The sequence below is a fragment of the Chenopodium album genome, chromosome 7 (assembly GCF_948465745.1).
Source record: "Chenopodium album chromosome 7, dcCheAlbu1.1, whole genome shotgun sequence".
NCBI lineage: Eukaryota > Viridiplantae > Streptophyta > Magnoliopsida > Caryophyllales > Amaranthaceae > Chenopodium > Chenopodium album.
This window is the reverse complement of record NC_137840.1, coordinates 66,046,015-66,073,716: the sequence shown is the minus strand read 5'-3', so window position 1 is coordinate 66,073,716 and position 27,702 is coordinate 66,046,015. Positions and strand designations below refer to the sequence as shown.

The following is a 27,702-nucleotide window of genomic DNA, read 5'->3' as shown; positions in this document are numbered from 1 at the left end:
AAGTAATTTTATTTTAGTACTATTTTTTTGAAAGACAAACAGAGGAGCAGCAATATGAATATATGATATGAAATACGTAAAAGACCGAGATACATAATTTGTTTGTGTGTGTATTTTGAGAGTCACTAGGACGGGGTGAGAAATCGATTTTAGAATCCTGAAACCGAAAAAAAAGCTTTAACTACTTGACTTATCCCTCCTTCTCGAAAGATGGAGACCGAGATACATAGTGAACACATAAACTGAACAATCAAAACCGGGCTAGGCGCCATAGTTGAGGCGCAGGAAACTAGGAGTTGTATTACTTGCACTTGCAGCATTCTACCACCACCGGAAGAGGGGCCAAAACTCGCAGTATCTCTCATGGCCGCCGTGCCATCCGCCTTTCTCACCACCTCTTATTCCACTAAGCCGCCTCTCGCCCTTTTGTACTCCACCAAGTTCACTACTACACCACCCATTTCTGCATTTCCTCGTCTTTCATCAAATTCACGCTTTCTTCTTCATTCTCGGCGCTTTACTTATCGTCCTAGACAAGTTCCACTTGCATTTCTCAAGGTTTGTTTTGAATTGTTTGGTCTTCTTGTGTTTGCCCACCAACTGTTTGTTGATATGGTTCAATGAATTGTCTATTCTGATATTATGTTTTATGTGGGTTGTTTTCTTGTAGGAGGGTTTTGGTAAAGTTAAGAAGAAATTGGATGATGTTACTAGTTTAAATTACTGGGTTGTTAGGGATTATTATCGTCTTGTGGATTCTGTTAATGTTCTGGAACCCCGAATTCAGAGTCTTTCTGATGACCAGGTTTGTGGGTTATTCATGTTTGTTTATAAATTTGTGTTCTTTTTATCCCTGGGGGTGTTTGAAAATTGTTTCTGTTGTTGGGTTTTCCTAGTTGAAGGCTAAGACTGAGGAGTTTCGTCGTCGGTTGGCACTAGGGGAGAGCTTAGCTGATATTCAAGCTGGTTAGTAAATTATTTGATTAAGTACAATATCTTATGTAGTTCAATTGATTGTTTAGTTAAGACTTTAATTAATGTTGGATGTTGTAGAGGCATTTGCTGTTATTCGTGAAGCAGCAAAAAGGACTCTTGGAATGCGTCATTTTGATGTCCAGGTAGCTTATCTCTTTCAATGCTTAGGCGCCTTTTCAAACCGCACTCATCTGACTTTGTGTGCTCGCTCCTGAATAAAATCTTAATATCATGTTATGTTGCTTGCTTGTATAGATCATTGGTGGAGCAGTGCTTCATGATGGTTCAATTGCTGAAATGAAAACTGGTGAAGGGAAGACATTGGTTTCTACATTAGCTGCATATCTCAATGCCTTGACAGGAGAAGGCGTACATGGTATGTCAGTGTCTTTTATGAATACATTGACTGAAATTAATGTCATAAACCATCAATTTTGGCTCTTAATTCTATGGATGTCTATTATATTTCGTCAAAAAACGACAAAAACTGATTTTTGCGAATCCAATTCGTCCGGATGGCTTAAGTTTTTACTATCCATTTTTCCTCTGGCTTAGATACACATATATATCTATACTTCTATACTTTAGTATTTAAAAACACAAACCATTATCCTCATTATGCCACATGTAAAATTATATTTTTCACCAATGCCACATATCATCTCATTTAATCTTTCTCATATTAAAAAAAATACACTAGCTTTAATTCAATACATGAATGAATGTTTGGTTCACTTTCCCCCAACTTAATATTTTCTACAATTACATTCAATTTTCACCCCTTTTTCGTCTATATAACTATTAATTTTCCAATAAAAAACATACGAGTATTATAAAATTAAAAATTATATTGCATACCTATAAACAATCCGTGCATTGCACGGGCCAGAAGGCTAGTAAAACTTGATTATCTTACCTATTACCTATATTTGACTGTCCATGATCGTCATACTTATTTCCTTTTCTCGGTGTTAATGTTATTAAGGCTATGGTGTAGTCAATGACTCCACTAACTCAGTGGCGGATCCAAAAATTTTCCTTATGGCTTTGGATTCACTAAACACATATGATGAAATCAAATAGTATAACCAAAATGCAAATTACAACTAATAATTTAAGTGTACTTAGTAAAAAAAAAAAATTGCAACTCGAAAAAAGGGTAAAATTGAGCGTGACGGATCTTCAAGTTATGACAGCAAACTATTATATCTTCATACTTAACTTGGAAAAAAAAAAGATTTTACTAAACTTTCAGTTTAGGTTCTGTTGGTATTTTGGCAACGAGTAAGTAAAAGAGAATTAATGAATAAATACGAAAAATGGATCTGGGCATAATTGAACCGCGATCTTTGACATTAAAGGTAGTGCCTACCGCTGAGCTGCAGAAAATATTGCTTACATATATGTGCATTGAATTCTATTTAACTAATTTGTATAAATCGGATCTAGTATGGATTCAACGGAACCCACTGATCCTATATTGGATCTGCCAGTGGGTGTAGTCAATCATTTTTTTAGAAAAATCACCTAATTGCTCTATGTTGCTGAGCTCTTATAATATCTAGGTGTATTGTGTAGTGTGTCATTGAAATAATGAGACCTATAGGATCTGTATTTTCTGCTAGTAAATGGTTGGTGGTGATTGTTTTCTGGCTATATTGCTTATGGAAACTGCTGAAGATCATTAGTTACTTTGGCTGTTGGCATATGCGTTGTGAGAAAAATATCCAGAATAATATTCAAACTTTCAGTGGTTAAGGCTTATGGATCTATTAAGGCAAAGATACAATATTCCTGACACTTTATTTCTTGTGAGGAACACCTCCTGTTTAAGCATACATTTACGCTTCAAACACAGGATTTTTAGAGTCTATCGCTTCTTCAAGCTAGTTCAAGAACGTCATTGCTTATTCTGTCAGTTTTTTCTGCCGCAGTGGTAACTGTCAACGATTATCTTGCTCGTCGTGATGCTGAGTGGATGGGTAGAGTTCATCATTTCCTTGGTCTATCAGTTGGTCTCATTCAGGTATAAATAAGCTTTTCAATGTGAACTTGAGTTATGTGTGTAATTTGTTTGCATCCACATAGACAAGGACAATGCGTCATGCATGCTGCCTTGATATGATTTTGTGACTTTATGTGCTTGTAAACTGCATCTTGATTTTACTCTCTCTCGCTCTATCTCTATCTCTCTGACAAGTGTAGAAGGGAATGAAGGCTAAGGAGAGGAGATTCAACTATAGCTGTGATATAACTTACACCAACAATGCAGTATGTATCCTTATGCTCATTTCTTTTTCATAGTTTAAGTTTTTGAACATAATTCATCAGTTAGAACCTTGGAATTTGTCACCTGCTCTTGTGGCAAAATTCTTGATGTGCCTGGTACAGATGTCTTGTAATTGTATTTATTTATTTATTTTTTTGAGGAAAATAATTGTATTTCAATTATTGCATTCGTATTTCTATATTTTGAATTGAATCATTCGTCTCATTATGTGTACACTTCAGGAGCTTGGTTTTGATTATCTACGAGATAATCTTGCCGGAACTAGAGGAGAGCTTGTAATGAGATGGTAATTTACCTAATTATTTATGAATTTCTGTTAAATTTATCGTGTTTGCTCCAAGGGAGTTTAATCAGGATATTGTAAACAGGCCCAAGCCATTTCATTTTGCAATAGTTGATGAGGTCGATTCTGTTCTAATTGATGAAGGAAGAAACCCTTTACTGATAAGTGGGCAGGTAGTTTACTTTCCTTTATATGGTGTGCTCATAGTATATGATCCATAAGAATATGTGAATACTTTGGAGGTCTAACAGCATCCTTCTAAAAGTGTGTTTTATCATACCTTTTTAGGCTAATGAAGATGCTGCCCGCTACCCTGTTGCTGCCAAAGTAGCAGATTTACTTGTGCGGGGTATTGTGAGTCCTATGCTTTTCTTTTCAGTAATTGATAGATTTCTTTGTGAGGCCCTTTATTTCCATTGTCACATTTATGTATCTAAGTTTGTGGGTTTTGTGACAGCATTATAATGTAGAACTCAAGGATAACTCGGTAGAACTAACAGAAGAAGGTATTTCTTTGGCTGAGCTGGCTCTTGAAACCAATGATCTGTGGGATGAAGATGATCCTTGGGCCAGGTGAAAGTGGAATTCATATTACTATGCTTATGCATGAGATGATTTTTTCTGTTTTATGTATATCTTAATATCTCCCAACTTGTTATGGTCCGTACATTTGTTGAATCTATTGTAATTACTGGTAAGCGATAATAAATTGCGGAAAGAGTAATGAACGTGTATACAGCTTTGCTAAGGAAAGCTCATGTTCATTACCATGATCATAAAACTCTATCCCTGTTTTCTGTTTTTTTTTTTTTTTTTTTTAATAAATATATTTCAATCACCACTCAGTTCTAAAGTGGTGATAGATGGTTGTGAAAATTAATGGCAGTGAAAATTACTGAAGGAAAACGAGGTATTTGGGAATGGACTGACCATGGATATTGGAAACCATTTCACTACCATTGTTTTTTGCCATTTACCAAATGAGCCGTTAGTTCTTTATTCAACTGTTAAATTGCTCTTCGATGTGGCTTTTGAAGTCATTGACTTGTATTTACATTTTATCATATGCTGAGTTTGTTAACTGGTTCCTTCCTTTGATAGTATTCATAAACCTAAGCTATTGAAATCCTGTTAATCGTTCATAAATTTTGCTGGTAGATGCTTTGTTTTATTATTTAGGATTCCCCAATTTTTCTTAATTGTTCACTTGAAACTGGATGACAAGCTACATTCAGAATCATCCTTGGGTTTCTTTCTTTCTTTCTTTCTTTTTTTTTTTTTTTTTTTTTTTTTTTTTTTTTTTTTTTTTTTCTGTTCAAAAAATAATAATAAGTGTGCAGTAATGGTGATCTTGCAGATTTGTTATAAATGCTTTGAAGGCCAAAGAATTTTATCGACGAGACGTTCAGTACATAGTCAGGAGTGGGAAGGCTCATATAATCAATGAGGTAAACTATAGGACATTGTTGATCAACTCCTGGGTCTTTTTACTTGTTTCTTTGTCTTCTGATTTATTGTGGGTCGAAATCACTTATTTGGTGTCATTATGGGCTAAGTTGGAGGGGACTTCAAAGATTACATGGTTGGGGGAGATTCAAAGGAACAGTGCTAATTTGCAGTTTACTTTTTTCTATTTTGGAGGGCAGCTTGTCCTCTTTTGCCTTTACACCTATTTCCGAGCTGTTGATACAATCCTTTTTTCTTATTAAATAAAATTAGGCATCATTAGTCTTAATGTTAACTTGCTTATTCATTGTTTGCTTTTGTTTCAAAATATACTTGTAACATTGGTTTTGTCATTCTTATATGGTGAACAATGAATAATAGGGTATTATTAAGTAATATCTTGAAACGAAGGATGGTTCTATACAGGGTTGGATTTGATGATATCTTGAAATGAAATAATGCAGGATTCTATGTGGGAATAGACCTTGCATGTATGACAATATCATGTTGTGGATTGATTGTGCTACTGTTTCAACTTTATAATGTGTTATGTTTAAGATCAAAATCTTGCCAGTTTCAAGTCAACACTCAGAAAAGTTTGGTACTGGAGTTCTTCACTTTCAGCAGCATTAGAAAAACAGATAGAATAAGGCTACTTATTTCATGCATTGTGGTCACATGGGCTCCAATTGTTGTATGCTATATCTGTTTAGCTAGTTGCAACAGAATAAAGATTTGTTGCTAATTTGCTATAATCTTGAACTTGATTTAACAAATGGAATTAAGCTTATTAGAATTTGGTTTAGTCTCTTGCAAAATAGTACTCCATTTCATAATACTTTCTAATTAATTGTTTAGATAATATTAACACAAGCTCAACTGAATGTTGCTATTATCTCTAAAATGCCAATACACTATTGCTTAGTTACACTGTTTGGCACACTGGGTACAGACATACAACTCTTAACATTCTTATAAAATCCAATTATATTTTAAGTTATTTCATTGGAAAAGAGTGAAGACAAGAGCTGCTATGTAAGGTGGAAGCTGCAAAATGTCTTATTAATTCTTATAAAAATAAGTTTATTATAAATTTTATGTTTCATTACCTTGCCTTTGTCAAATTTCAATGATGTTCATAAATCATGATAATGTTAATGCTCCAAAAAGTACAACTGTATCTATTGTATGATTTTTATGCAATGGTCTCTATATTGTTTCAGTTGACAGGCAGAGTTGAAGAAAAAAGGAGATGGTCTGACGGCATTCATCAAGCGGTGGAAGCGAAGGAAGGTTTAAAGATTCAGGTATATAATTATTTGTTTGGGGGTGAATTTATTTGTTCTTCTTAAACTTTACTGGCAATCTTTTCCATAACTTGATCTACCCTTATCAACTATTTTGCAGGCTGATTCCGTTGTTGTGGCACAAATAACATATCAGTCACTGTTTAAATTGTATCCAAAATTGTCCGGGATGACTGGAACTGCAAAAACTGAAGTAATTCATCACTGTAAATTATATCTGAAACTGATTTTTTATTATTTTTTTTTTCGAAAAAATATTTGTTTAAAGCAATGGCTCTTTCCTGGTGTAAATGTTCTTGTCTTTCACAGGAAAAGGAGTTCCTCAAAATGTTCCATGTGCCTGTGATCGAAATCCCTACAAATCTTCCTAATATTCGACAGGACTTACCCATCCAGGCTTTCGCTGTAGGATTTGAAGTTATTTCAAGTTTAAAAAATGATCTTTATGGTTCTTGGAAAAACAAAATAATAGTGAGTTTTTTGTATAACAGTCATTCCTATTGTACATAATTTCAGACCGCACGTGGAAAATGGGAGCATGTCAGTGGAGAGGTAGAGTCTATGTTCAAATTGGGTCGACCGGTCCTTGTTGGCACAACTAGGTACCTGGGATTTTAAGCTGCTGTTGTGTGATTTCTTTTCTTACGTCATCTTTATGATATTATAGTATCTTTGTACCTGGGATTTTAAGCTGCTGTTGTGTGATTTCTTTTCTTATGTCATCTTTATGATATTATAGTATCTTTTTCATTAGTTAACTAAATTCTTTTGGTAGTGTTTATAGAATCTACTTAACTGTTATATATTTCTATGCCAAGTCTCATATTACAGTACTACACTAGTGGTCTCTGACTTTGAGATCTAGATTACAAATAGTGCATTTGGATGCTTAAAATTAAACCAAAAAGAAAACGGAAATACATCAAGAGAACTGTGAAAGTAGCCCAATTTGATCTTTGGAGTCTTTGTACCAGAATGCACAACCATCCTGTTGACCCAAAATACTTAAATTGTTTTTTGTTTTGCTTGTTTTTGTTTTTTTTTTTACTTTTTTCAGTTGGCTTATTTTACCAATAATTTTCTAATCTGAATATATATGGGTTTGAAATACTCTGTAATCAGAAATAAGTAGCAATATGTTTAATTTTTATATCATGAGAAACAAGAAGCAAAATTTCAAATTTCATCTAAGTTCTTGTTTGATGCTCCAAACGTGTGCCTGTTATTCGTATGGGTCACCTTAGTTGATTTATGGCTGACTTTTATTTTGTTGGGGGACAATTGTGATTAAACTTCTATATTTGACATAAATGGAGCAACAGGGAATTTTAAGTGGGCTGCATATATATGAGAGCCTTGATTTGATTATATGATTATATCTTGGATAGTAGCTATGTTAGAAAATGATAAGGCAAGAAGCAATTGTTTTGTGCACTGGTTGTATCGTCTAATTAGTAAAATTAGATCTATTTGTTAGATAATATATGGTTGCTTGGTAAAGATTGGCTTTTAGGAGAACTATTTCTAAAAAGTTGTTTAGTTGGCTTTGGAGTCATAACACTCATAAGGGGCTGGTCAAATTCTTAAACTTTCCAAATAATTTGTGTGGCTAAGCTAAACTCTATAAACTTATTTCAAAAATCAGAATATTATTGATTTTTTTTTTTTTTTTTTTTTTCCTTTTATCCACGAGAATTGTTTAAAGAGTCCATGTTTGACAAGATACCTTGCTAGTTTATCAATCACTAGTCTGAATCTTAGGCAAGATACTTACAACAACAAACAACAATCGAAACCTTAATCCCAAAGATGGGGCTGGCATTTGGCTAGATTTAAGAACCTCAAATTAGAACCTTAGAGTTTGCTTATCCTTGTGGTAAGTGGAGTAAAATCCCTCATAATTGGTTAAGTCTTGTATTATATGGACTATGGAGTATGAATTTTCAATCTTGTATTTCTACATTTATTGTGCTCATTGTCAATGGTGTAATCTGATTTACTTTTGTGCGTCTTTCATACATGATGCTGTATTTGTGAGTCAAGTAGGTAAGCTGGGAAGGATAATGGGTGTTGGTGAGGGACCTAGACATATTTTTCCATTTGAACAAGTACCCTCTGGAATTGCTGTAATGTGGTAAGGGTTCTTATAAGAGTGTCCTTTGTCTCTGGAAATAGAAGAAAAAGCAATAGAAATGTCAAAATCTCAAATTTGAAGATTTTCAACCATATAATCTTTACAGTTTATGTCTGACTATGGGATATAATTAATGGTTCTGAATTTTTGATCTAGTAGATCTCTAGCTTACTGGTGCAAAATGGAGGTGGAAGAAATGTTGAACATGGCCATTTGTAAAATTTATTGAACTATGTTTCTTTGTGTTATTGGAGATTCCATTTTCCTTATGTGAAAAAGTTGGCACTTGGGGACAAGTGAAGTAGATATTTTGATTTCTAGTGAAACACAAGCTAGTGATGACTGCAGATATTTTGATTTATTTGCTAGAAAGGAGATCTTGTTCATAAAATGTGGAGATATAAAATGATTTCCATAATCCTAGTTGTCTGTATGCATGGCATAACTTGATAATGCATTAGAGCTTTTATGTTGTGGATGGCTCATTGTATCATATTTGGTTATTTTTTATCCCGTTTAAAGAGTTCTATTCTTATTTATTTGCTGTACAATCTGTGTATGCTAAGTGTTACTCTGGTTGTAAAATTAAGTGCCAAAAGTGGTTAGTTATCATTATTTATGCTCTATCTGACCCTTTCTGCATTACTGAAAAACTACTCTTATATTCGTATTGCAGTGTTGAGAACTCTGAACATTTGTCTGATCTTCTAAAAGGACGAAATATTCCACACAATGTTCTTAATGCAAGACCCAAGGTAATATGATATGATTTATCTTTCACACACACATAAATCTGTTTCCTGGCTCAATATTTTTCTCAAGTTTGTTTTCTTCTTTTTGATTTACCTTCCAGTATGCTGCCAGGGAAGCTGAAATAGTTGCCCAGGCAGGGAGGAAACATGCTATTACCATTTCTACGAATATGGCTGGTAGAGGCACAGACATTATTTTAGGGGGAAACCCAAAAGTAAGTGCTAATTTGTGTACAGAGGTTTAAAATGTTTCTCTTCAAGTGAAATCTTGGTACTGGATAATGGCCACGTATTGAGTTTTGATATTCACGGGCACATAGTAATAAAGCAGAATTTGGTAATCTTTCATAGATCAGTCTTCATCTTATAAGGAGTATTTTTAAAGGACTAGAATCAAATCCAAAATAAATCATTATGGCCTTAGGCTCTTGCTTGACGCTGAAAACTTGAAAAACCACTTGGAATATAAAATTTAAAGAAAGTAAGAAACCCTTGTTAAAGCTGCGAAAATCCAGAACTGGAGCTACAGATAATATTAATTTCCATTAATCTATCCTTATTAATGATTTGAAATTGTTCTGGGAAAGATCTCCAAATTCTGTGAATTTGGTATGTCCATCTTGATGGTAAGTCAAAAGCATAGCTATGTTGCCCTTCTTAAACTGAACTCAAAACAGTTAGACTAAAAAAAAGGGAAGATTGAGATGCTTATGATATGGTATTCGATTTTATTAGTGTCAAGATGCTTGAAAAAGGATTAGACTAACCATGATTCATTCTTATTAATGTCAAGATGCTTGCGAAAGGATTAATGGAGAAGAAACTGCTACCATTGTTATCACGAGAAGTTCCTGAATTTGAGGTAATGTCTGATCTGGTGACTGCTTGTAAATGTGAATTTCCTTTCCTTTATCTAAATTGCACTTTCCACTTTTCAAGGCAATGTCAAAAATGGATATCAGTCCATCAACATCAGCGTTGCTTGAGAGGGCGTCCTTAATTGGTTGGTTGGAATCTTATTTTTTTTGACAATGGTGCAAATATTGCAACACATTTGTTATTCTAATTTTAGTTCAATATTGCCATCTATAACATGTTGCAAAACTATGCAGCCAAATATGTGGGAAAAAGTGAGGGTAAGGGTTGGACATATCAGCAGGTGAAGTCTACGATTTCTGAGTCTGCTCAATTGAGTGAGTCAGTCAACTCTAAGGAGCTACAGAGGCTTGCTGAAGAAGAGTCTGAGATGTATCCCCTTGGTCCTACTCTAGCTCTTGCTTATCAAGCGGTTCTGAATGATTGTGAATTACACTGCTTGAATGAAGGGAATGAGGTCAAAAGGCTTGGTGGGCTTCATGTGATTGGAACATCTTTGCACGAGTCTCGTAGAATTGATAATCAGGTGAGTGATCAATTTTAAAGCTTTCCTGTTATCTTAAACTCATTTAAAAAAAAAAAAAAAAAAAAAAAAGGGATTGTCTGGCAGTTAGGTTAGGCTTTTGGCGACAACCTCCATCTTGCTCACTGCTTTTACATCTCTTAATGCATCCATGTCTGTGAATTTCCCTTCAGATTGATTTTTGTTTTGCTTGGTTAGTGATTGATCCCTTTTTCTCCCACCTGCCAATGTAAAATGGAAAGCCCTTCTGTTTTACCTTTGGTTTTTTGGGTCATGGTGGATGTCAATTTATGCTTGACTTTCAATTCTATCGGTTGTGACCTAATTGGCAATTGTACTTTTCCAGTGAAGGGTCTAAACTGAAAAGTTGATACCTCTATAAGATAAGATCATGTAGATTCAGTCTCTTCCATAAGTTTAGGTGACCTGGGGGCTGGGGTAAGTGTCAAATATAAGGGAATTGATATGAGAACAAATCTGACCTTCCCCTAAATCTTCTCTCTAATTTTTCCCCTGTTTTTTCCTTAATGTAAAAGAGCATAGTAAACTTTATTCAAAAGTAGACTAGAAAGCCAAAAAGTTACAACAGTGTCATACAGCTCACCTATAAACAAATAACAAAGTCAGAAACTAGCATAGGCAACTCCTGCCTAAAACACACTTCTAGCAATCTGGCTTCTGACTTAAACTTTAAGCAGTTCTTGCCATAGTTGGGTACTCTTTTGTTTTCTCCCAGATAGAGTCTAGCACTCTTGCATCTTATCAGTTACCATTTGATTGAAAGTTCTATCAATAATAATCACTCCTTTCCCTGAGGGGGAGAGAGATTACACACACACACACACACACACACACACACAAACTAATACTGAAACATTCAGAAGCACAAGAAAAGCATAACAAAGTCTGTGTTGAAAGCTACTCCTTTCTATTAGGGAAAACTTAATTGGGTCAATATTTCACATCAAGTTGATAAAATATCAGGTGCCATCTCTGCTGAACATGTATCTTTATATTTAATAAGATGTGCTGTTTTATGGTTTTACTGAATGACTTTGCCTTGCTTGTGCCTTCCTAGTTGGACCCTCATCTACATGACAGAGCTTTAAATGCAGATCAGCAAATGACATTGCGTTACTAAATGTATTCTTGTTCACCCTGGTTCCTTTAATTGACTTTACTAAATGTAATTGCACTCAGTTGTTATGCATTGCATGACACTATACTGGTGATGAAACATGGATCAACTTAGTTAGCAGTTAGCAGGACATTGCGTTTATGATTAACTTAATGGTGTGGGTATCAAAATAATTTTAATTATTTGTCTTAGTCTTTACCATATCTTTCATTCTTAGTTGTAGTTACTTTATATCTTTCATGCTTAGTCGTAGTTACTTTTTTACAGCTTCGAGGTAGAGCAGGCAGGCAAGGAGATCCAGGATCAACAAGGTTTATGATTAGGTACCTTTATGACCTATTTTTTGGTCTTCTTCCTTTTGACATTTTCTCACTCTTATCCATTTTTGTTGGAGAGATTGCTAGTGATGAATGTGACTGGATAATTTCTTGACAGTACAGAGAAGGTAAAGTATGTCAATGAGAGAATTTCCCATGCCTTTTCTTTTAGGCATGGTAATATATCCTATGTAATAGAATTATACCTTATCTGAATTTTTAACAATTTATCTGAGAGGTGTGATGTACCCTGTCATATGGTTATACCTTTAGATTACATGACTTAGACTCTATAACTATTGGTCGTAGTCACTTTTTAAGTTAGCAAGAACTGATACTGTAATGAAACAAAATATGTCCTGACATTTCATATTGAGTTACAGAATCTCAAGCACCGTCTTATGTCTATAAATTCAACTTTAGAAGAGCCATAATAAAGTATTTGGTGTTCTATGGAGGATTTTAATTAAAAAAAATTCCCAGTTAGTTGTAGGCAAATGAGAGTTTAAAGTTGCTTAACTGTTATACTCGAGATTATGTTATTCTTTCTTAACAAAAGTTGGCCATACAATTTTCTGAGCATTGACACTATGATGTGATGTGCGGCCTCATTTTTGGGTACATATCATGCATCGCCGCAGCTTTCTGCTACTGTAGTCATATGAAGGTTACGTAGGAATGTAGACTCTAATACTACCTAGATCCTAGCAATCACTATGACTTTTGGTCCTTGGATTAATAATTTTATGCAATTAGGATTGTATACCAAATGAAAGGTGTACTCGATAATAGTGCTTGTATTGATGGAGCTTAATTGTGGATAAATATTTAACACCTTAACACTATGTTTGGATAACAATAATGAAGGGAAAGGGAGGGGAAGGAAAAAGAGGGAAGGGAAAGGGAGGTGAGGGGAGGAGAAGGAAACCTTCCATTTTCCTTCCAAATCTCTCCAGCAATGGAGGGATTTGATTTATTAAAAGTGGAAGGAAAATGGATCCTAACTATTCCCTCCTTGCATTAGATATCCAAACAAGGGAGGATGCATCCCTCCATTTCTCAGTTCTTCCTTTCCCTCCGTTTCTCTCTATCCAAACATGACGTAACTTAGACTTTTAAATTTGGTCTTTCATAGATTCTGCAATGGCAGCTGATTCTGTACAAATTTACAGCTTGCAGGATGAAATATTTCAAAAGTTTAATTTTGACACTCAGTGGGCCGTCTCACTGATATCAAAAATCACAAATGACGAGGATGTGCCCATTGAAGGTGATACAATTTATAAACAGGTTAATACAGACTAATTTTATATCTTCTTTTCTTTCTACATGATTTGTACAATTCTGACTGTCTTACTTTTCTGTCATGGATGAAGCTTATGTCCTTGCAAATAAGTGCAGAGAAGTATTTCTTTAACATCCGGAAGAGCCTGGTTGAGTTTGATGAAATCTTAGAGGTATACTTAATTACAGTTTCAACTTGTTATAATGTGTAATTTGAAAAGGGTTTTGCAACCAAAATTTGATGACTAAGGCATTATTAATTTTTCCCCCTACAAGCTCCCTGTTAATTATGTAGGTTTTTTCCCATTGAGCTTAGATTTGTTGTTAACGCAAGAGTCCATATGCCTCTCATCTATAATCTAGTTAGGTAAATCTTGAAAAGAATTTCTATACAAGGCCAATTTTATTGAAAAATTGAATGCTGAAACTATTGGAAACCAAAGTGGTCTTTGATAATTAAAGATTACATGCATGATAATAATGTAATTTTCCTATTGTGCTGTCTTCATATTGGTCCTTTGATTCTTCATTCCATGGCACCTTTGAATACACAGAAGTTGAGAAAAATATGAGTCGTTTATTTTTAGCAAATATGTTCTTAGTCAAAATATAAGAGTAACCATGATAGGGTGGTGTGGTTTTTTTTTTTTTTTTTTTTTTTTTTTTTTTTTTAATTTTTTTTTTTTTTAATTTTTTAATTTTTATAATTTATAATTTTATTTATTTATTTTTTATATCAAATCAACCAGTAAAAAAAATTATTAGTAGCCCTTTACTGCATTTTCTGTATGTAATCTCAGGTCCAAAGGAAGCATGTCTATGACCTTAGGCAATTGATTTTGGCGGGTGATGCTGAAAGTTGCTCACAACATATATTCCAGTGAGTCCATCTATTGTCAGCATTATAAATTTTCTTTCTGTATGTGTATTTTTTTCTTCGGCTCCTCCATCTTGTGTCAGATTTTGTTTCTCTCTGCAGTCTGTCTTAATTATTCATTTTTGTTTCTCTTTAACATTCAATTGAGTTAATATCACTAAAAATGAAAACTCTTTGTTTAATTTTTTCCACTGTTTGTAATATGTTTGAAAAGTCAACTAGAACAAACTCTTTAAAATGGAAGGAGTACACTGTACACTTGTTAATGAGATAATTATAAGGTGCCATGTTTTCATATCAGTGACTAGACAACTATATGTTTGGATAGCAAGATAGAAGGAAAGGAATGGGAGGAGAAGAGGAGGAAGGAAAGGGCAAAGTTGAAGCTCTATTTTCTATCCAAATTCTTCAATTTTGGAGGGATGCTGTTTATTAAAGAGGAGGAAAAATAAATCCCTTTCCTTTCCTTTCCTTTCCTTTCTTCCCCAACCTAGGAAACTTGTTCCCCTCCCTTTCCTCCCGCCTCCACTCCTCTCTCCTTTTTCTCTTATCCAAAAAAAAAAAGTGTAAGGATTAAGGTCCTGTTTAGTTCACCTTATTTTTCTAATTTTTATTAAATTATTTTCTACTGATTAAAAGTGATTTTACTTGCTAGAACTTTTACCAATTGAAATGGCCTTTTATTATAATTCATTTATATAAGTCTTTGGTTGCTATAGCTTTGATGCTCTTCTAGTATTACTTTTGTACATTGTATTTGATAATATCTGTTGGTGATCGCAATTCTGTCGAGTTGCTTCCGTATCTGTTATTTTTATGATTCCGCACCCTTAATCCCTGTGGTGGCAATGTTGATTACAGGTACATGCAAGCTGTTGTGGACGAAATAGTACTAGGCAGTGTTGATTCTCAAAAGGTAATTTGTATGTGTATATTTACAGTTTTTCCAATCCTCTCCAAATTTTTGGACTCACTACCTCTGGTCAATTTGGTTTTTAATGCTTCAAACTAATCTGATATTTCCCTCAATTTGGGTGTATGCAACTGTGACCTAATAATCATTAGTGTTTAAGGTTCACCAATGGAATGAAGACTTTGTCCGAGTTTAACCTTTTTTTCTTTCTTGATTTATGTTTGGATAGCATCCTCGTGACTGGAAGTTGAGAAAGATCTTAAAGGAGTTGGCTAATGTGGGGGGAGAGCTGTTGGATGGTGAGCTTATCTTAAATTTATTATTGTTTGATTTTTGCCCATGGTTCACAATTGTTTCCATGTTTCCCATGATGCTTAAGTTGCTATCTGCTGGGCCTTTTTCAGAGTCATTTGCAGGAATCACAGAGGATGTACTTTTGGAGTCCCTCTCCCAACTAGATGCATCAGCTCCTACAGATTTCAATGGTTTTTTGCCTGACAACTTGCCAAGACCTCCGAACGCTTTCAAAGGAATTCGAAAGAAGACTTCTTCCTTCAAGCGATGGCTTACCATATGTGCTGATGACTCAATTACGTGAGTGCATCTACTGGTTTATGACATCAGTGCATGCTTTTTTTTACAAAAAAATTACTTTATTTTTATGATTTTGGTCTTAGTGTAATACTTTGTTCTGATTTGTGCAGGGATGGAAAATACCGAGTGAGCATCAATTTCTTGCGTCATTACCTAGGAGATTTCCTGATCGCTTCATATCTTGATGCCATTGAAGATTCTGGTTTCGATGATACATATGTGAAGGAAATTGAGGTAATTTACTCGTAGTGACGTATTCTGCATGGGCATTACCATTTCAGTTTCTGTGGTAGTTGAATCATCCATTATTATTTATATTTACGTGTCAGGGTTATATATTTGTTTATTTTTTATAATTTTTTTCTTGGTTAATGGGCCAATTCGTATGTGCAACTATTATTTGAGGTTCAGTCAATTGCAGTAATATCTTTAACATCTTTTTTTTTTTTTTTGTTAATCTTTATATGTTTCCAACCGTGCTCCTTTTTTTTTTTTTTTTTTTTTTTTTTGAAACCATGCATAACTTGGGATGTATAGAAGAAAAGAAAAGAAGAGGACATGTACTACAGTATATCATTTGGCCAATTTGGGACGTCATACGTGATGAAAATATCAAAGAAAGATATCTTCTTTTGTGATCTTCTGCCTTTTTTTAAAAAAAATTATTTATTTTTAAAAATTTTAATTTTTTTCAAACTAAAGGTTTACTACCAACTACTGTAAGACTCCTGAAGTTTTCTTCAGTGTCGGAGAAAATTAAAAACTGATTATCTTGATCTGACTGCCTGAACAAGCGGATAATTTTTATAAATTCAACTAGTTTTGTGGCCTGTGCAATGCACGAGTTATTCATAAAAAATTGCATTGAAAGATGAATGAGGAAATATCAATGAGTCTTTATAGTTATAATGTTTAATCGGAAACATGATTTAAGAAATTAATTTTTGGAACTTAATTTAGAATGAGTATTTTATAAATAAGGTGAAGAGGCTAATATCAAAGAGAGAAAAGGAAAAGCTTGAATTGAAGATGGGAGATGAAGATGAAGTGTGCACGGAAGATAAAATATAAGTTTAATGAAAGAATTAAAGAAAAATAGTTTAATAAAAAATTAATAATGTAAGAAGACATGTGGCACTTAGGTTAGAGAAGAAGATAGAGAAATGTAATAGAATGGGAACATGTGTATTTCTTGGTTAGAGTTTTTAAATACCAATTGTAGATTGTAGATTGTAGATGTAGATAGATATTCTAAGTATTAAATTGACTTGATACAGTTTTCTTTTGTTTGTCTCTGCTCATTTATGAGGATCAAGATGTGCATTCACAAAATACAAATTTGGAAGTGCTTTTTCTTCATGCAGTCACTATATTGCGAGTATTACCCACTGGCTTGTTACAAGTCATATTGGAGTTTCTTTTACATCTGTTTGTTTCTAAAATGCAGAGGGCAGTACTAATCAAGACTCTCGATTGTTTATGGAGGGATCATCTTGTCAATATGAACAGGCTTAGCTCAGCGGTACCCTTATTAGCTTTTCCTGGTCATTATCGATATTTTGTTACTATTAGAGCAAGGCTCATTCCATACAACATGCAGGTGAATGTGAGAAGTTTTGGGCACAGAAATCCACTGGAGGAATACAAAATTGATGGCTGCAGATTTTTCATCTCTATGCTCAGCGCATCTAGGAGGCTGACTATAGAATCATTATTGCGGTATTGGGCCTCTCCAATGGACTCTCAAGAAGTACTCATGTCATAACAGGAACTGTAAATATCTGTGGTACATGTCTTCTTCTTTTCTTTTAATTAAAGAGCTATGTTTAAAATACTATCGTGATACAGTTTGTGAATTTAATCGTAATTGATAACCATGACATTTCTTCCCAGCTATACTGATCCTGGGATCATGCAGTGGCTTCTGATTATATTGTTGTGGAGTAAGGAGTGCTACTGTCAGCCTCTTTTCAGGTAGTCTGATGCTTGATGATGTCTGGGGTAGCCCTCATTATGGGAAGGATTAACCCTTTGAGTATTCGGGCAGCTGTAAATTTCTCACTGTTCCAGTTTCTATTGAGTTGGAAGGATGTCTATACCTCAATCACAGCTCTCTTCTTTAGTTCTTTCCTCTTTTTTTTTTTTTTTTTCGTAAGAAGGGGATGGTGAATCGGTGATTGGCTTGGTTTGTACAGTAATTATAATCGTCCAAGCAAGTTTTGAAGGGAGAGTAAACACTAAATATAAACTATGCTCAGAATGCAATTGAGACTTGTAACATATTAAGTATCAATTTAGACTACTATAGATTATTCATTTGCTTGTATCTTCGGAAGTGATCATCCGTCCTATTATTATACACGTTGCCCAATTCTTTCATTAATACTTTTTTTTGGTTAAACTTTCATTTATACTTGCAACTTTACCATTATGTTTGTCAACGAATAACTTTGATTAATTTAGAATGTTATTCAAGAGTTGAAGATAAATACCGTTCCTTGCGAGTTGAAGGTGTTTAAGGGTATGGATGTGGAGTAATTAAGGAGTTTCTTGTTTCCTAATACTCCTATGGTACCTTGGTATGTATGAACAACTATCAAAGGAATTGGATAACCCAAATTCATTTTGTCCACCAGATGCTAAGCTTGTTTATATTTTAGATAGATGTTACATCTAAATTTGCGAGTCTATTAGACAGAGGAATTCTAGGACTCTAACTGTTAGAGTCATAAATGACTCTAACAAGGGGCATCATCGTCCATTCACTTTTACCGTACTTGAAAAAAATAATGTCATAACACATGTTGATATTTCACTATACTTTAGATAGTATCACCATGATACCAACCACCTTATTCAATTATACCAATGAACATAAAATTGTTTTGTTGGTATCGATATAAATTGTTGCTGGTATCATGTGAAATACCAATGTGTGCTGTAAGAGTCATACATGACTCTAACAGTTAGAGTCCAAGAATTCCTCCTATTAGACATGAGTTTTAAAGGCCTAAATTTTATTCGAATAATACTGACATTACCCCCGGAGAGCCTTTTGATATTGAATTTCAAAGGCCTTTTGATGTTGTCTGGTACTGTCTTGCTGCATAGACTGAATGATCGAGTGATAGACTGTATCGACGATCTTAGGCTTGTTCCTTTAAATGGACCAGACAACTGTGTTTACTGCTAGTATTAAAAAAGTATACACTAAACTTAGATAACAATTGTGTTTATCATGTAGCCGATAAAAACAAATACGAGTAGTATGATTCAAGTTTAATTTTTATGACCAAAATCATAAACCTCATATCGTTTAATTTTGCAAGAATGAATAATGAACTAGCAGACACCATACTCATAATGACTAATGTTTGTAAATTCGTTACCTAATATAATCATCCTTGGTTAACTCTATTCTTTTTCTCTTGCATTAACCCCTAATCAAATCACAATTATTACATTTCGTTTTTATGTTTGATTTGTGCTAGCGAGTGAATTAGGGATAAAAGCGAAGAACCATAAGACATATTTAGAGCAAATTAGAGATTAAAAAATAGCTAACAAATATTTTAAGAGGGTCACGTTAAAGACTAGTATACGTACGTATATAGAGATCATAATAACCACCGGCAAAAGAAAAAGGACTAAAGAAACAAAGATCAAATGTTAGTCATTCTATATCTATAACTTTATTGCAACAAAAGCAAAGTGTGGTGACCAAAAGTTGAATTTAGTTTGAAAGAAGTTGACTAGCCAAATCCTCATGAAAACCACGTAACAAAGTTGCATGGGAGTGTGCATGGACTGTTGCTAGCACGTGTGGTTCGTGCATAACAGGCTCCTAACATAAGCTCACCAATGACTCTGGCCCACGTGCCACTTGACACTAAAGTTATTGGCACGTATGTTTTTATGTGCCCTAATTTTTCCACCTTGTTACATTTTGCATCACATACTCAAATCTTAATAAAGTTGAAACAATATCTCAACTTACAACGACATCACTAAAAAGACACTTGCTAGATTTTCCAATAACTATTATTCTTTCTTGTATTATAAATATAAGATGCATAAATAAAAATATAATTCATCATCAACTACATTTATCATTATTTTATAATTAATATCAATTATATTTTGATACTCATCATATTTTATTTTTATCAAAAAATATGTCTACCTTTGGTAGAATCTATGGTGATGATGATCAGCCTAAGCTCAGCATCCTTGCCACGATGAGGCCGCATGAGAATGATGATGATGATGACGATGACGGTGATGATGTAGCGCCGGCAGCTTGATTAAACATACTTTCATGTTGGCATTCTAGCTAAAGAGTGTTGATGATCTTTAGGCAAAATCTAAACTCATCAATTTTATATATGATGAGTTATGAAAGATTTACCTAGCTTTAGTTTCATGTAAGCTAATATACTTATATTTTTATCGATGCAATATATGTATATTTATGTTTTGATGTAGCCCTAGCCGTGTACTAATTAAGCTAGTATTTGATAGAATTAAAATGGAGCATTTTGGCTTTATTTTAATGCTCAACTTTTTATAAGAATTATTAAAACTATATAATTTATACTTTTTAATCTTTGCCTAAACTGTGCATAAATTCATTCTTTGAATATTTTTTTTAAAATTAATAATTTCAGAGTTCTTGATGTTGTTGTTGTTGTATGTTGTTGTTGTTGATTATGTTTTGTTTCTAAAACATTTCAGATCAATTGATCGGGAAATTACATCTAGGCAAAGAGATGGATTTCATTTGCTTCATAGCTTATCTTGGAAAGCACCCCCAAATCCATTATTACTAAGGTAAATTAAATACTTTAACAATCCCTTAATTAACATGAATTAAATTAATTGAAGTGTAATGTAGTTTTTATCACATACCATGTTATATTAGGCCCTTGCATCAGATAATTAGTCCTCATTTGTTACTTAATCAATAAGAATATGTAATTGATGTTTAAAGATTAGGTTTTTTATTCCCAACGAATTTTTTTTGGCTCTTCTAATGATATAGTCCCTACTTCCAATTAAAGTTGTAGGAACTTCTCCAATCTCCCATCTAACAATAATCAATAAGCCTTAAATTAAATAAAAGGAGGGTGCTTAATTAGTAGGAAAACAATTGCATGTATGCAAAAAGTTGATCAAAACCCTAATTTAAATAGCAAAAATAATCCAACCAAATAAATGAATCCTTTATGCTTGTGAGAATATCATATATTTAGAAACAAAGGAAGTATATAGATCAATGTAATAATGTATTATCTATAAAATATTACAGACTAACACAATCAGATCACTAAGATTAACAATTGATATACACTTTAACGATTGCAGAGAATGACATCATATATAATTTCTTAACATATCTTAATCCACAGAGATACCATGATATGCTATTAACAATGATGCCAAGAGATTTATACCCAAAAAAAAAAAAAAAAAATGTTCCCTCTATTTTCAAGAATTACACTTTAATCCAACATTGCTTTTTCCATGTTACTAACTTCAGTGAATGAGAATTTAACATAGTGTAGCATTTTAAAAAAAATGTAAAGAGTAAATATACTCAGTAAAATATACTTCCTCTGTTTGTTTGTTTGTTTTTTGTCTGTTTTTTTTTTTAAAATTTTTTTTTTTATGTATATTAATTGACACCGTTTGACTTTTACACTATTCACACAACACGCTTTGACTTGCTTTTGTGGTTTATAGATACGATAAAACATATTCATGTGAAATCTTGTACTCCGTAGAGTTTATTTAAGAGGAAATGATATTTAGATCAAGTATCCCATGATTCCCATCCATGTAAGTATATATGCCCCTCTAGAATTAATAAATAAATAAAATAAAAATAAATAAATAAATAAACAAACCTTCAAAGTCAACCTAAGCAGATAATGTAGAAATATTTTTCTATGTTTCACCTTGCAATTTGAAAAGACAACCAACATTTTTTTTTTTTTTTTTACATCTACCTCCGTTTCTTTTTATGTGACAAAGGAATATTTTATGTCTCGCAACTAATACCCATTTGTTGCACATAATAGGAAACGGAGGTAATATGTTATGTTTTGAGGGGAAGAAGAGAAAATTTAAATCACTCATATATATCGATCAAGTAATCAAAGTTTCCTCATCTCCTTTAATTGACCGACAATCAAAAATTGAAATCAATAATTAATAAAAAAAAAAGGGGGGGATTCAATAAATCATGTCAACTCATGATCTGGAGCAGCCTTTGATACCAAGCACCCAACTTCAGCAAACTCCAAATTTACAATCAAGTAATAATCTCTTAATTATGTCTTGTTGATTTAATTTATTGATCAAAATGTCATGTTTATTTGTGATCCAGTTTAATGTAACACTTACTTCTATTTCATATATTAGTTACATTTACGTTTTTCTTCTAAAAACAACTAAAATCGAATCTTGTCTATGTTAATGTATGTGCACGAGTTTGTTGAGTATTAAATTTTGATTTGGGGCTTAAATAAGTGACGACTTGATTGAAACTTGTTGAACATGTGAATGATCGAGAATTTAGAATCACTACGCAAATTATGATAAAGGACAAAGTGTAACACTTTAATAAAATGTAAAGAGCGTAAAATAATTTTACAAAAAAAAATAAAATAAAATAGTTTTAATAGGAAAGGATTTTTGGATAAAGTATCTCATCATAGCTAACACTACCAAACTAGTGTGGCCATAAACATAACCAAAAAGAATGAAACTAGCTAGAAAAGTATACAATATGATTTTAATTTTTTTTTATAAGGAAAGAACATACAATAATATATTTGGATCAAGATCCCATGAATAAGTATGCCTCTAAGCTTCAAAGTCAACCCTAAGCAGATAATGTAGAAATATTTTTCTATATTTCAACTTGCAATTTGCAAAGACAACCAACATTTTTTTTTTATATATGTTATGTTTTGAGGGAAAGAGGAGAAACATTTAAATCACTCATATATATATCGATCAAATAATCAAAGTTTCTTCATCTCCTTTAATTGACTATCAAAAATTGAAATCAATAATTAATAAAAAAAAAAAAAAAGGGAGATTCAATAAATCATGTCAACTCATGATGTGGAGCAGCCTTTGATACCAAGCACCCAACTTCAACAAACTCCAAATTTACAACAAGTAAATCTCTTATTTTATCTCTTGTTGATTTAATTTATTGATCAAAATGTCATGTTTATTTGCGATGATCCATTTTAATTTAACACATACTTCTACTTCATATATTACTTTACGTATGTTTTCTTCTAAAATACCGAAATTGAATCTTGTCTATGTTATTGTATGTTCACGAGTTTTAAAAATTTATGATTTGGGGATTATGTAAATAAGTGACGACTTGATTGAAACTTGTTGAACCCGCGAATCAATACAGGAACAAACAATACAAGAAGAAGATGTGAAGTTGGAGAAAAGCTATTTTGAGATAATGGGATTGTGTTGTTCATCTGAAGTTCCATTGATTGAGTCAATTGTTAAACCTTTAAATGGTGTCAAGGACATTTCTGTTGTTGTTCCTACCAAGACTTTGACGGTTGTCCATGATATTCGCATTATTTCTCCTTCTCAAATTGGTATGTATTTTTTATTTTCATTTGCAAGGATATATATATATATATATATAAAGATTGCTAATTTTAATTATTAATTACTCCGTATTAATCATCTAATTATGATGATGATATTAATATTAAGTTTTTTCTAATAATTCTTCTGTTATTCTATGATGTACTACGAGTAAATAAATTATAAGTATTTGAATGAATTTTGAAAATGTGTTTTAAATAAAAGTGATTTTTCTTCTTCTTTTTTTTTTTTTTTTTTTTTTTTTTTTTTTTTTTTTTTTTTTGAAGAAAAGAGGGCCGAAGTGATGAAGTAGTCTTGATTCTTCCTATATTTTTCGTTTAGAAAATAAATTTATTACTAATTGGATGGAGTAAAAGTCCACTTTTCAATATATTTGGATTTAATTTATATGGCATGAACTCCAATTATTTCAAACGTTCTGACCAAATGTTTTTTTTTTGGTCATATAAGTTCAATTTTAGTGTTGATTTTTGTAGCACTAGTGGACATTTTTTAAAAAAACTTTTAACTAGAGACGGACTCAGACAATGCCTGGCTACATAAACTTCATATTTCATTTCTCCTTAATTATTGTCATATGTATAAGATTTATACATGCACTTAAATATTGGATAAATAGGTATATTAATATTTTCAGTATTTGATTCGATACAAAAATATTGACTAAAAAAATTACTAGATAGACTGACACTTTGGATTTATTTGTATACTATTTAGTCTATATTATGGTCAGCTTCTTTTAGATAAATAAATATTAAATAACAGTTGAGCTTGTTTTTTATAATTAATGTTGTTGTCAATATGTCATAGGTCGTTATCATAATATATTTAATATATTATACAGTGTACTTTGTATTATACTTAATATTGTAAAACACAAATCATTAGGTGCAGCCTTCCCCTTATATCATTATGATTTTCCTCCTTTTCATGGTCCTTTTCAATTCCTTGGTGTAAATGGTACGGTTGTTTTGATTGACTGAACTGAAGTGAACTGAAAATAATCGGAAGAGAACAGACTCTAAGTATGTGAAAATTTGTTCTTTTTGTCCTTGGTTTTAATCTTATAAGGTTTAGAAACGCATATTAAATGTAAATAGTATAAGAATATAAGTTATGTTACACATTATTTTGTCTAAACTTAATGTACCATATATAAGTCGAATAGAACATAATCTTACTCCCTCGATCTGTCCCAATTCACAAAATATGTAGTTAGCTAGTATGAATGTATGATCATCAGATCATCTCCTAACACTTCTCCTCCCTTTTATCGGTATTGGACTATTGAGTGTTTCAGTACAAGCATTGAATCAAGCACGACTAGAAGCAAGTGTTCGACCTCGAGGAGAAGCCAACTACACCAAGAAATGGCCAGGGAAGTGGAACATAACTTGTGGTGTATTGCTTCTGTTGTCATTGTTGAAATATGTGTACCAACCAATGCAATGGTTAGCCATTGTTGCTGTCCTTATTGGAGTTCCAAACATTATTTGGAGAAGCATTGCATCTATCAGAAATCTGACTCTCAATATTAATGTCATTGTTTTAATTGCAGGTAATTAGCTCATCTATTAATTACCTCTTGCTTCTTGTAAAATGGCATGTAGCACTAACATGGCTCGAGTTTTGGGACAAGAAAATTAAACCTCATGTCACATCCATTTATGAGCTTATACTGTTTTATACTTTGTAGTTGGAGGAACAATAGCTCTGCAAGATTACACTGATGCAGCTATAATCGTCTTCTTGTACAATATAGCTCAGTGGCTCGAGTCAAGAGCTAGTTACAAGGTATGGTTTTGCTCCTATATATGATTTTTTTTTAATACCTTTTAAATTATACAAGTAATTGAGTTGAGTTGTATACATTTGTGTTGCAAATTATGTAGGCTATGTCTGTAATGTCATCTCTGACAAGCATGACGCCCCTGAAAGCAACACTGGCTGATTCTGGTAAACAAGTTGATGTCACAAGTGTGAATCTAGGAACCATTATCGCAGTTAAAGCAGGCGAGGTTATTCCTATTGATGGAGTTGTTGTGGAGGGTAAATCTGAAGTGGACGAAAAGGCATTGACTGGTGAATCTTTTCCTGTCATCAAAGAAATTGGCTCTACTGCTTTGGCTGGCACTATCAATTTAAATGGTTAGTTTTGCACTTATTTAGTATCATTTAAGTTGACATACACTTTTCGATGTTTTAAGAGTGATCATTTGAGACGTTTAGGTGGTTTGTTTTAGATTAGTTTCATTATTTTTTAACTTTGTTGGTTACCTGTTGAAATGTCTCTAGGCTATATCGGTGTAAGAACTACAATGTTAGCCGAAAACTGTTTAGTGGCAAGGATGGTGAATCTTGTAGAAGAGGCTCAGAGTAGGAAAGCTAGAATCCAGACATTTATTGAGAATTGTACAAAATGGTACATTCCTGGTAAGTAACAGATCAAATCTAACACATCAACAATGTTTTGTGTCCTGTTAGTTGGAGAATTTTCAATTTTAACTTCTCATTATTTCTACTTTGTTGTTTTGCAGTTGTTGTTCTGATATCAGCTGGTGTTGCTGTAACTCCAATTGTTTTACAAAGTAGTGATAAAACGCGCTGGTTTCATCTAGCCTTGGTTGTATTGGTGAGTGCTTGTCCTTGTGCACTAGTAATCTCTACACCAGTCACAATTTTCTGCGCTCTTTCAAAAGCCGCAACAGCAGGGCTTCTCTTCAAAGGTGGAGATTACCTTGAGCTTCTTGCTAATGTTAAGATTGTTGCCTTTGATAAAACCGGGACTATCACAACAGGAGAATTTTCTGTCACACACTTTCAGTCCTTGCACGAAACAGTTAGCATCGAGAAGTTACTCTTCTGGTTAGTTTCTAGCCCTATATGCATTCAACTAGTAGTACTCACTTTCTTCTCTTCATTGCTGATTTATTTAGACATTGTCAGGATTTCGAGCATTGAGAGTAAATCGAGCCATCCAATGGCAGCGGCACTTGTCAACTATGCTACATCACATTCTATTAAACCAATTCCTGAAATGGTCGAGGAATTTCAAAACTATCCAGGAGAAGGGATATATGGAAAAATTGAGGGTGAACATATATACATTGGGAATTATAGAATCGCTCTAAGAGCAAGATGTACAGAAAGTGAGCGCGATTTATTTTTTTTATTGAAGTCGAAACAACCTAGATTAAACTATAATCTACAGAACACTGTTGTCTAATCACAGATTTTGCTGCTGCTTATTTTCAGAATATGACAATGAGTTGCATAAGATGGAAGAAAAAGCGAGTGGATTTATATACTTGGGAGCAACTCTGGTTGGAACCTTTGCTCTATCCGACAATGTTCGGTCAGGAGCCATGGAAGCAATCAAAGAGCTAAAGGAATCAGGAATTAGAACAGTTATGCTAACTGGTGATAATCATGCTGCAGCACAACAGGTGCAATATCAGGTATGTACAAGTACACATATTGTTAATCTAGTATTTTTTTTGTTTGTTTGAATTGCAAGAATTTTCTCAATGACAAAGATTAATTGAATGCAGTTAGAGAACGCGCTTGACATAGTTCACGCGCAGTTACTACCAGAAGACAAGGCTAAAATCATTGAGGAATTGAAGAAGGATGGAGTAGTAGCAATGGTAGGAGATGGAATAAACGATGCACTCGCTTTAGCAACAACTGATATCGGAATATCAATGGGGATATCAGGTTCTGCACTCGCAATGGAGACAGGACATGTAATTCTGATGTCCAATGACATCAGAAAGATACCAGAAGCAATTAGAATATCAAAGAAAGCATCTACAAAAATCGTTGAGAATGTGATAATATCATTTTCAACAAAGGGTTTAGTCCTTGCATTAGCCATTGCTGGCTACTCAATGCTCTTAGTTGCTGTAGTGACCGATGTTGGTACATGCCTGCTTGTAATACTCAACAGTATGCTGCTTCTACGAGGGGCTGATGAGTACAAGAAGCCGAGTACTAACATTGTTCAGAATAAGTCTTGCTGTGATAAAACTGTCAAGGGAGAAGTTAAGTGCCAAAGTTCAGTTAGCAAAAAGGCAATTCAGCAGAGTAGTGAGAAGGCAGAGGAGCTGAAAAAAGGGTGTTGTGCTAAGAAAACTTGTACTGCTAAGTTGGAAGGGACACCGGAGAAAATGGATAGCGCGATTAAGGGTGAATGTTGTAAGAGATCAGCTTCAAATTGTAGGACTGGGAAGTGCAAATCTTCTAGTGGGTGTAGTCAGTTTGGTGCAAGTAGTTCACTTGATGTTGTGATTGTATAAATAGATTTTTACATTATAAATATGAGTTTGTTTTTTGTTTTA

The 27,702-nt window shown here is 33.3% G+C and overlaps 2 protein-coding genes across 3 annotated transcripts; both read left to right on the top strand.

Annotated features, from left to right (window-relative positions):
- Window positions 1-189: 189 nt before the first annotated feature.
- Window positions 190-18,092, top strand: LOC145639219 (protein translocase subunit SECA2, chloroplastic-like). Its single transcript, XM_081690395.1, has 32 exons — window positions 190-558; window positions 671-805; window positions 897-966; window positions 1,054-1,118; window positions 1,231-1,351; window positions 2,910-3,001; window positions 3,181-3,246; window positions 3,487-3,551; window positions 3,634-3,721; window positions 3,837-3,902; window positions 4,006-4,121; window positions 4,906-4,996; window positions 6,218-6,301; window positions 6,402-6,494; window positions 6,611-6,706; window positions 6,818-6,903; window positions 9,112-9,190; window positions 9,289-9,402; window positions 9,981-10,049; window positions 10,127-10,190; window positions 10,300-10,589; window positions 11,992-12,047; window positions 13,214-13,331; window positions 13,418-13,498; window positions 14,126-14,205; window positions 15,064-15,118; window positions 15,345-15,414; window positions 15,520-15,709; window positions 15,820-15,943; window positions 17,157-17,231; window positions 17,310-17,495; window positions 17,603-18,092. The coding sequence occupies exons 1-31, from the start codon at window positions 364-366 to the stop codon at window positions 17,472-17,474; spliced, it is 3,159 nt and encodes a 1,052-aa protein (XP_081546521.1). The 5' UTR covers window positions 190-363; the 3' UTR covers window positions 17,475-17,495; window positions 17,603-18,092.
- A 1,681-nt stretch (window positions 18,093-19,773) lies between these two features.
- On the top strand, window positions 19,774-27,702 carry LOC145639218 (putative inactive cadmium/zinc-transporting ATPase HMA3). 2 transcript variants are annotated; one of them, XM_081690394.1, is made up of 11 exons: window positions 19,774-20,133; window positions 20,444-20,539; window positions 23,151-23,349; window positions 24,663-24,920; window positions 25,059-25,156; window positions 25,255-25,510; window positions 25,658-25,795; window positions 25,900-26,227; window positions 26,309-26,511; window positions 26,618-26,820; window positions 26,914-27,702. In XM_081690394.1, the coding sequence occupies exons 3-11, from the start codon at window positions 23,205-23,207 to the stop codon at window positions 27,658-27,660; spliced, it is 2,376 nt and encodes a 791-aa protein (XP_081546520.1). In that variant the 5' UTR covers window positions 19,774-20,133; window positions 20,444-20,539; window positions 23,151-23,204; the 3' UTR covers window positions 27,661-27,702. The 2 variants fall into 2 exon arrangements, with proteins under 2 accessions (XP_081546520.1, XP_081546519.1); XM_081690393.1 differs by lacking the exons at window positions 19,774-20,133; window positions 20,444-20,539 and adding an exon at window positions 22,072-22,897.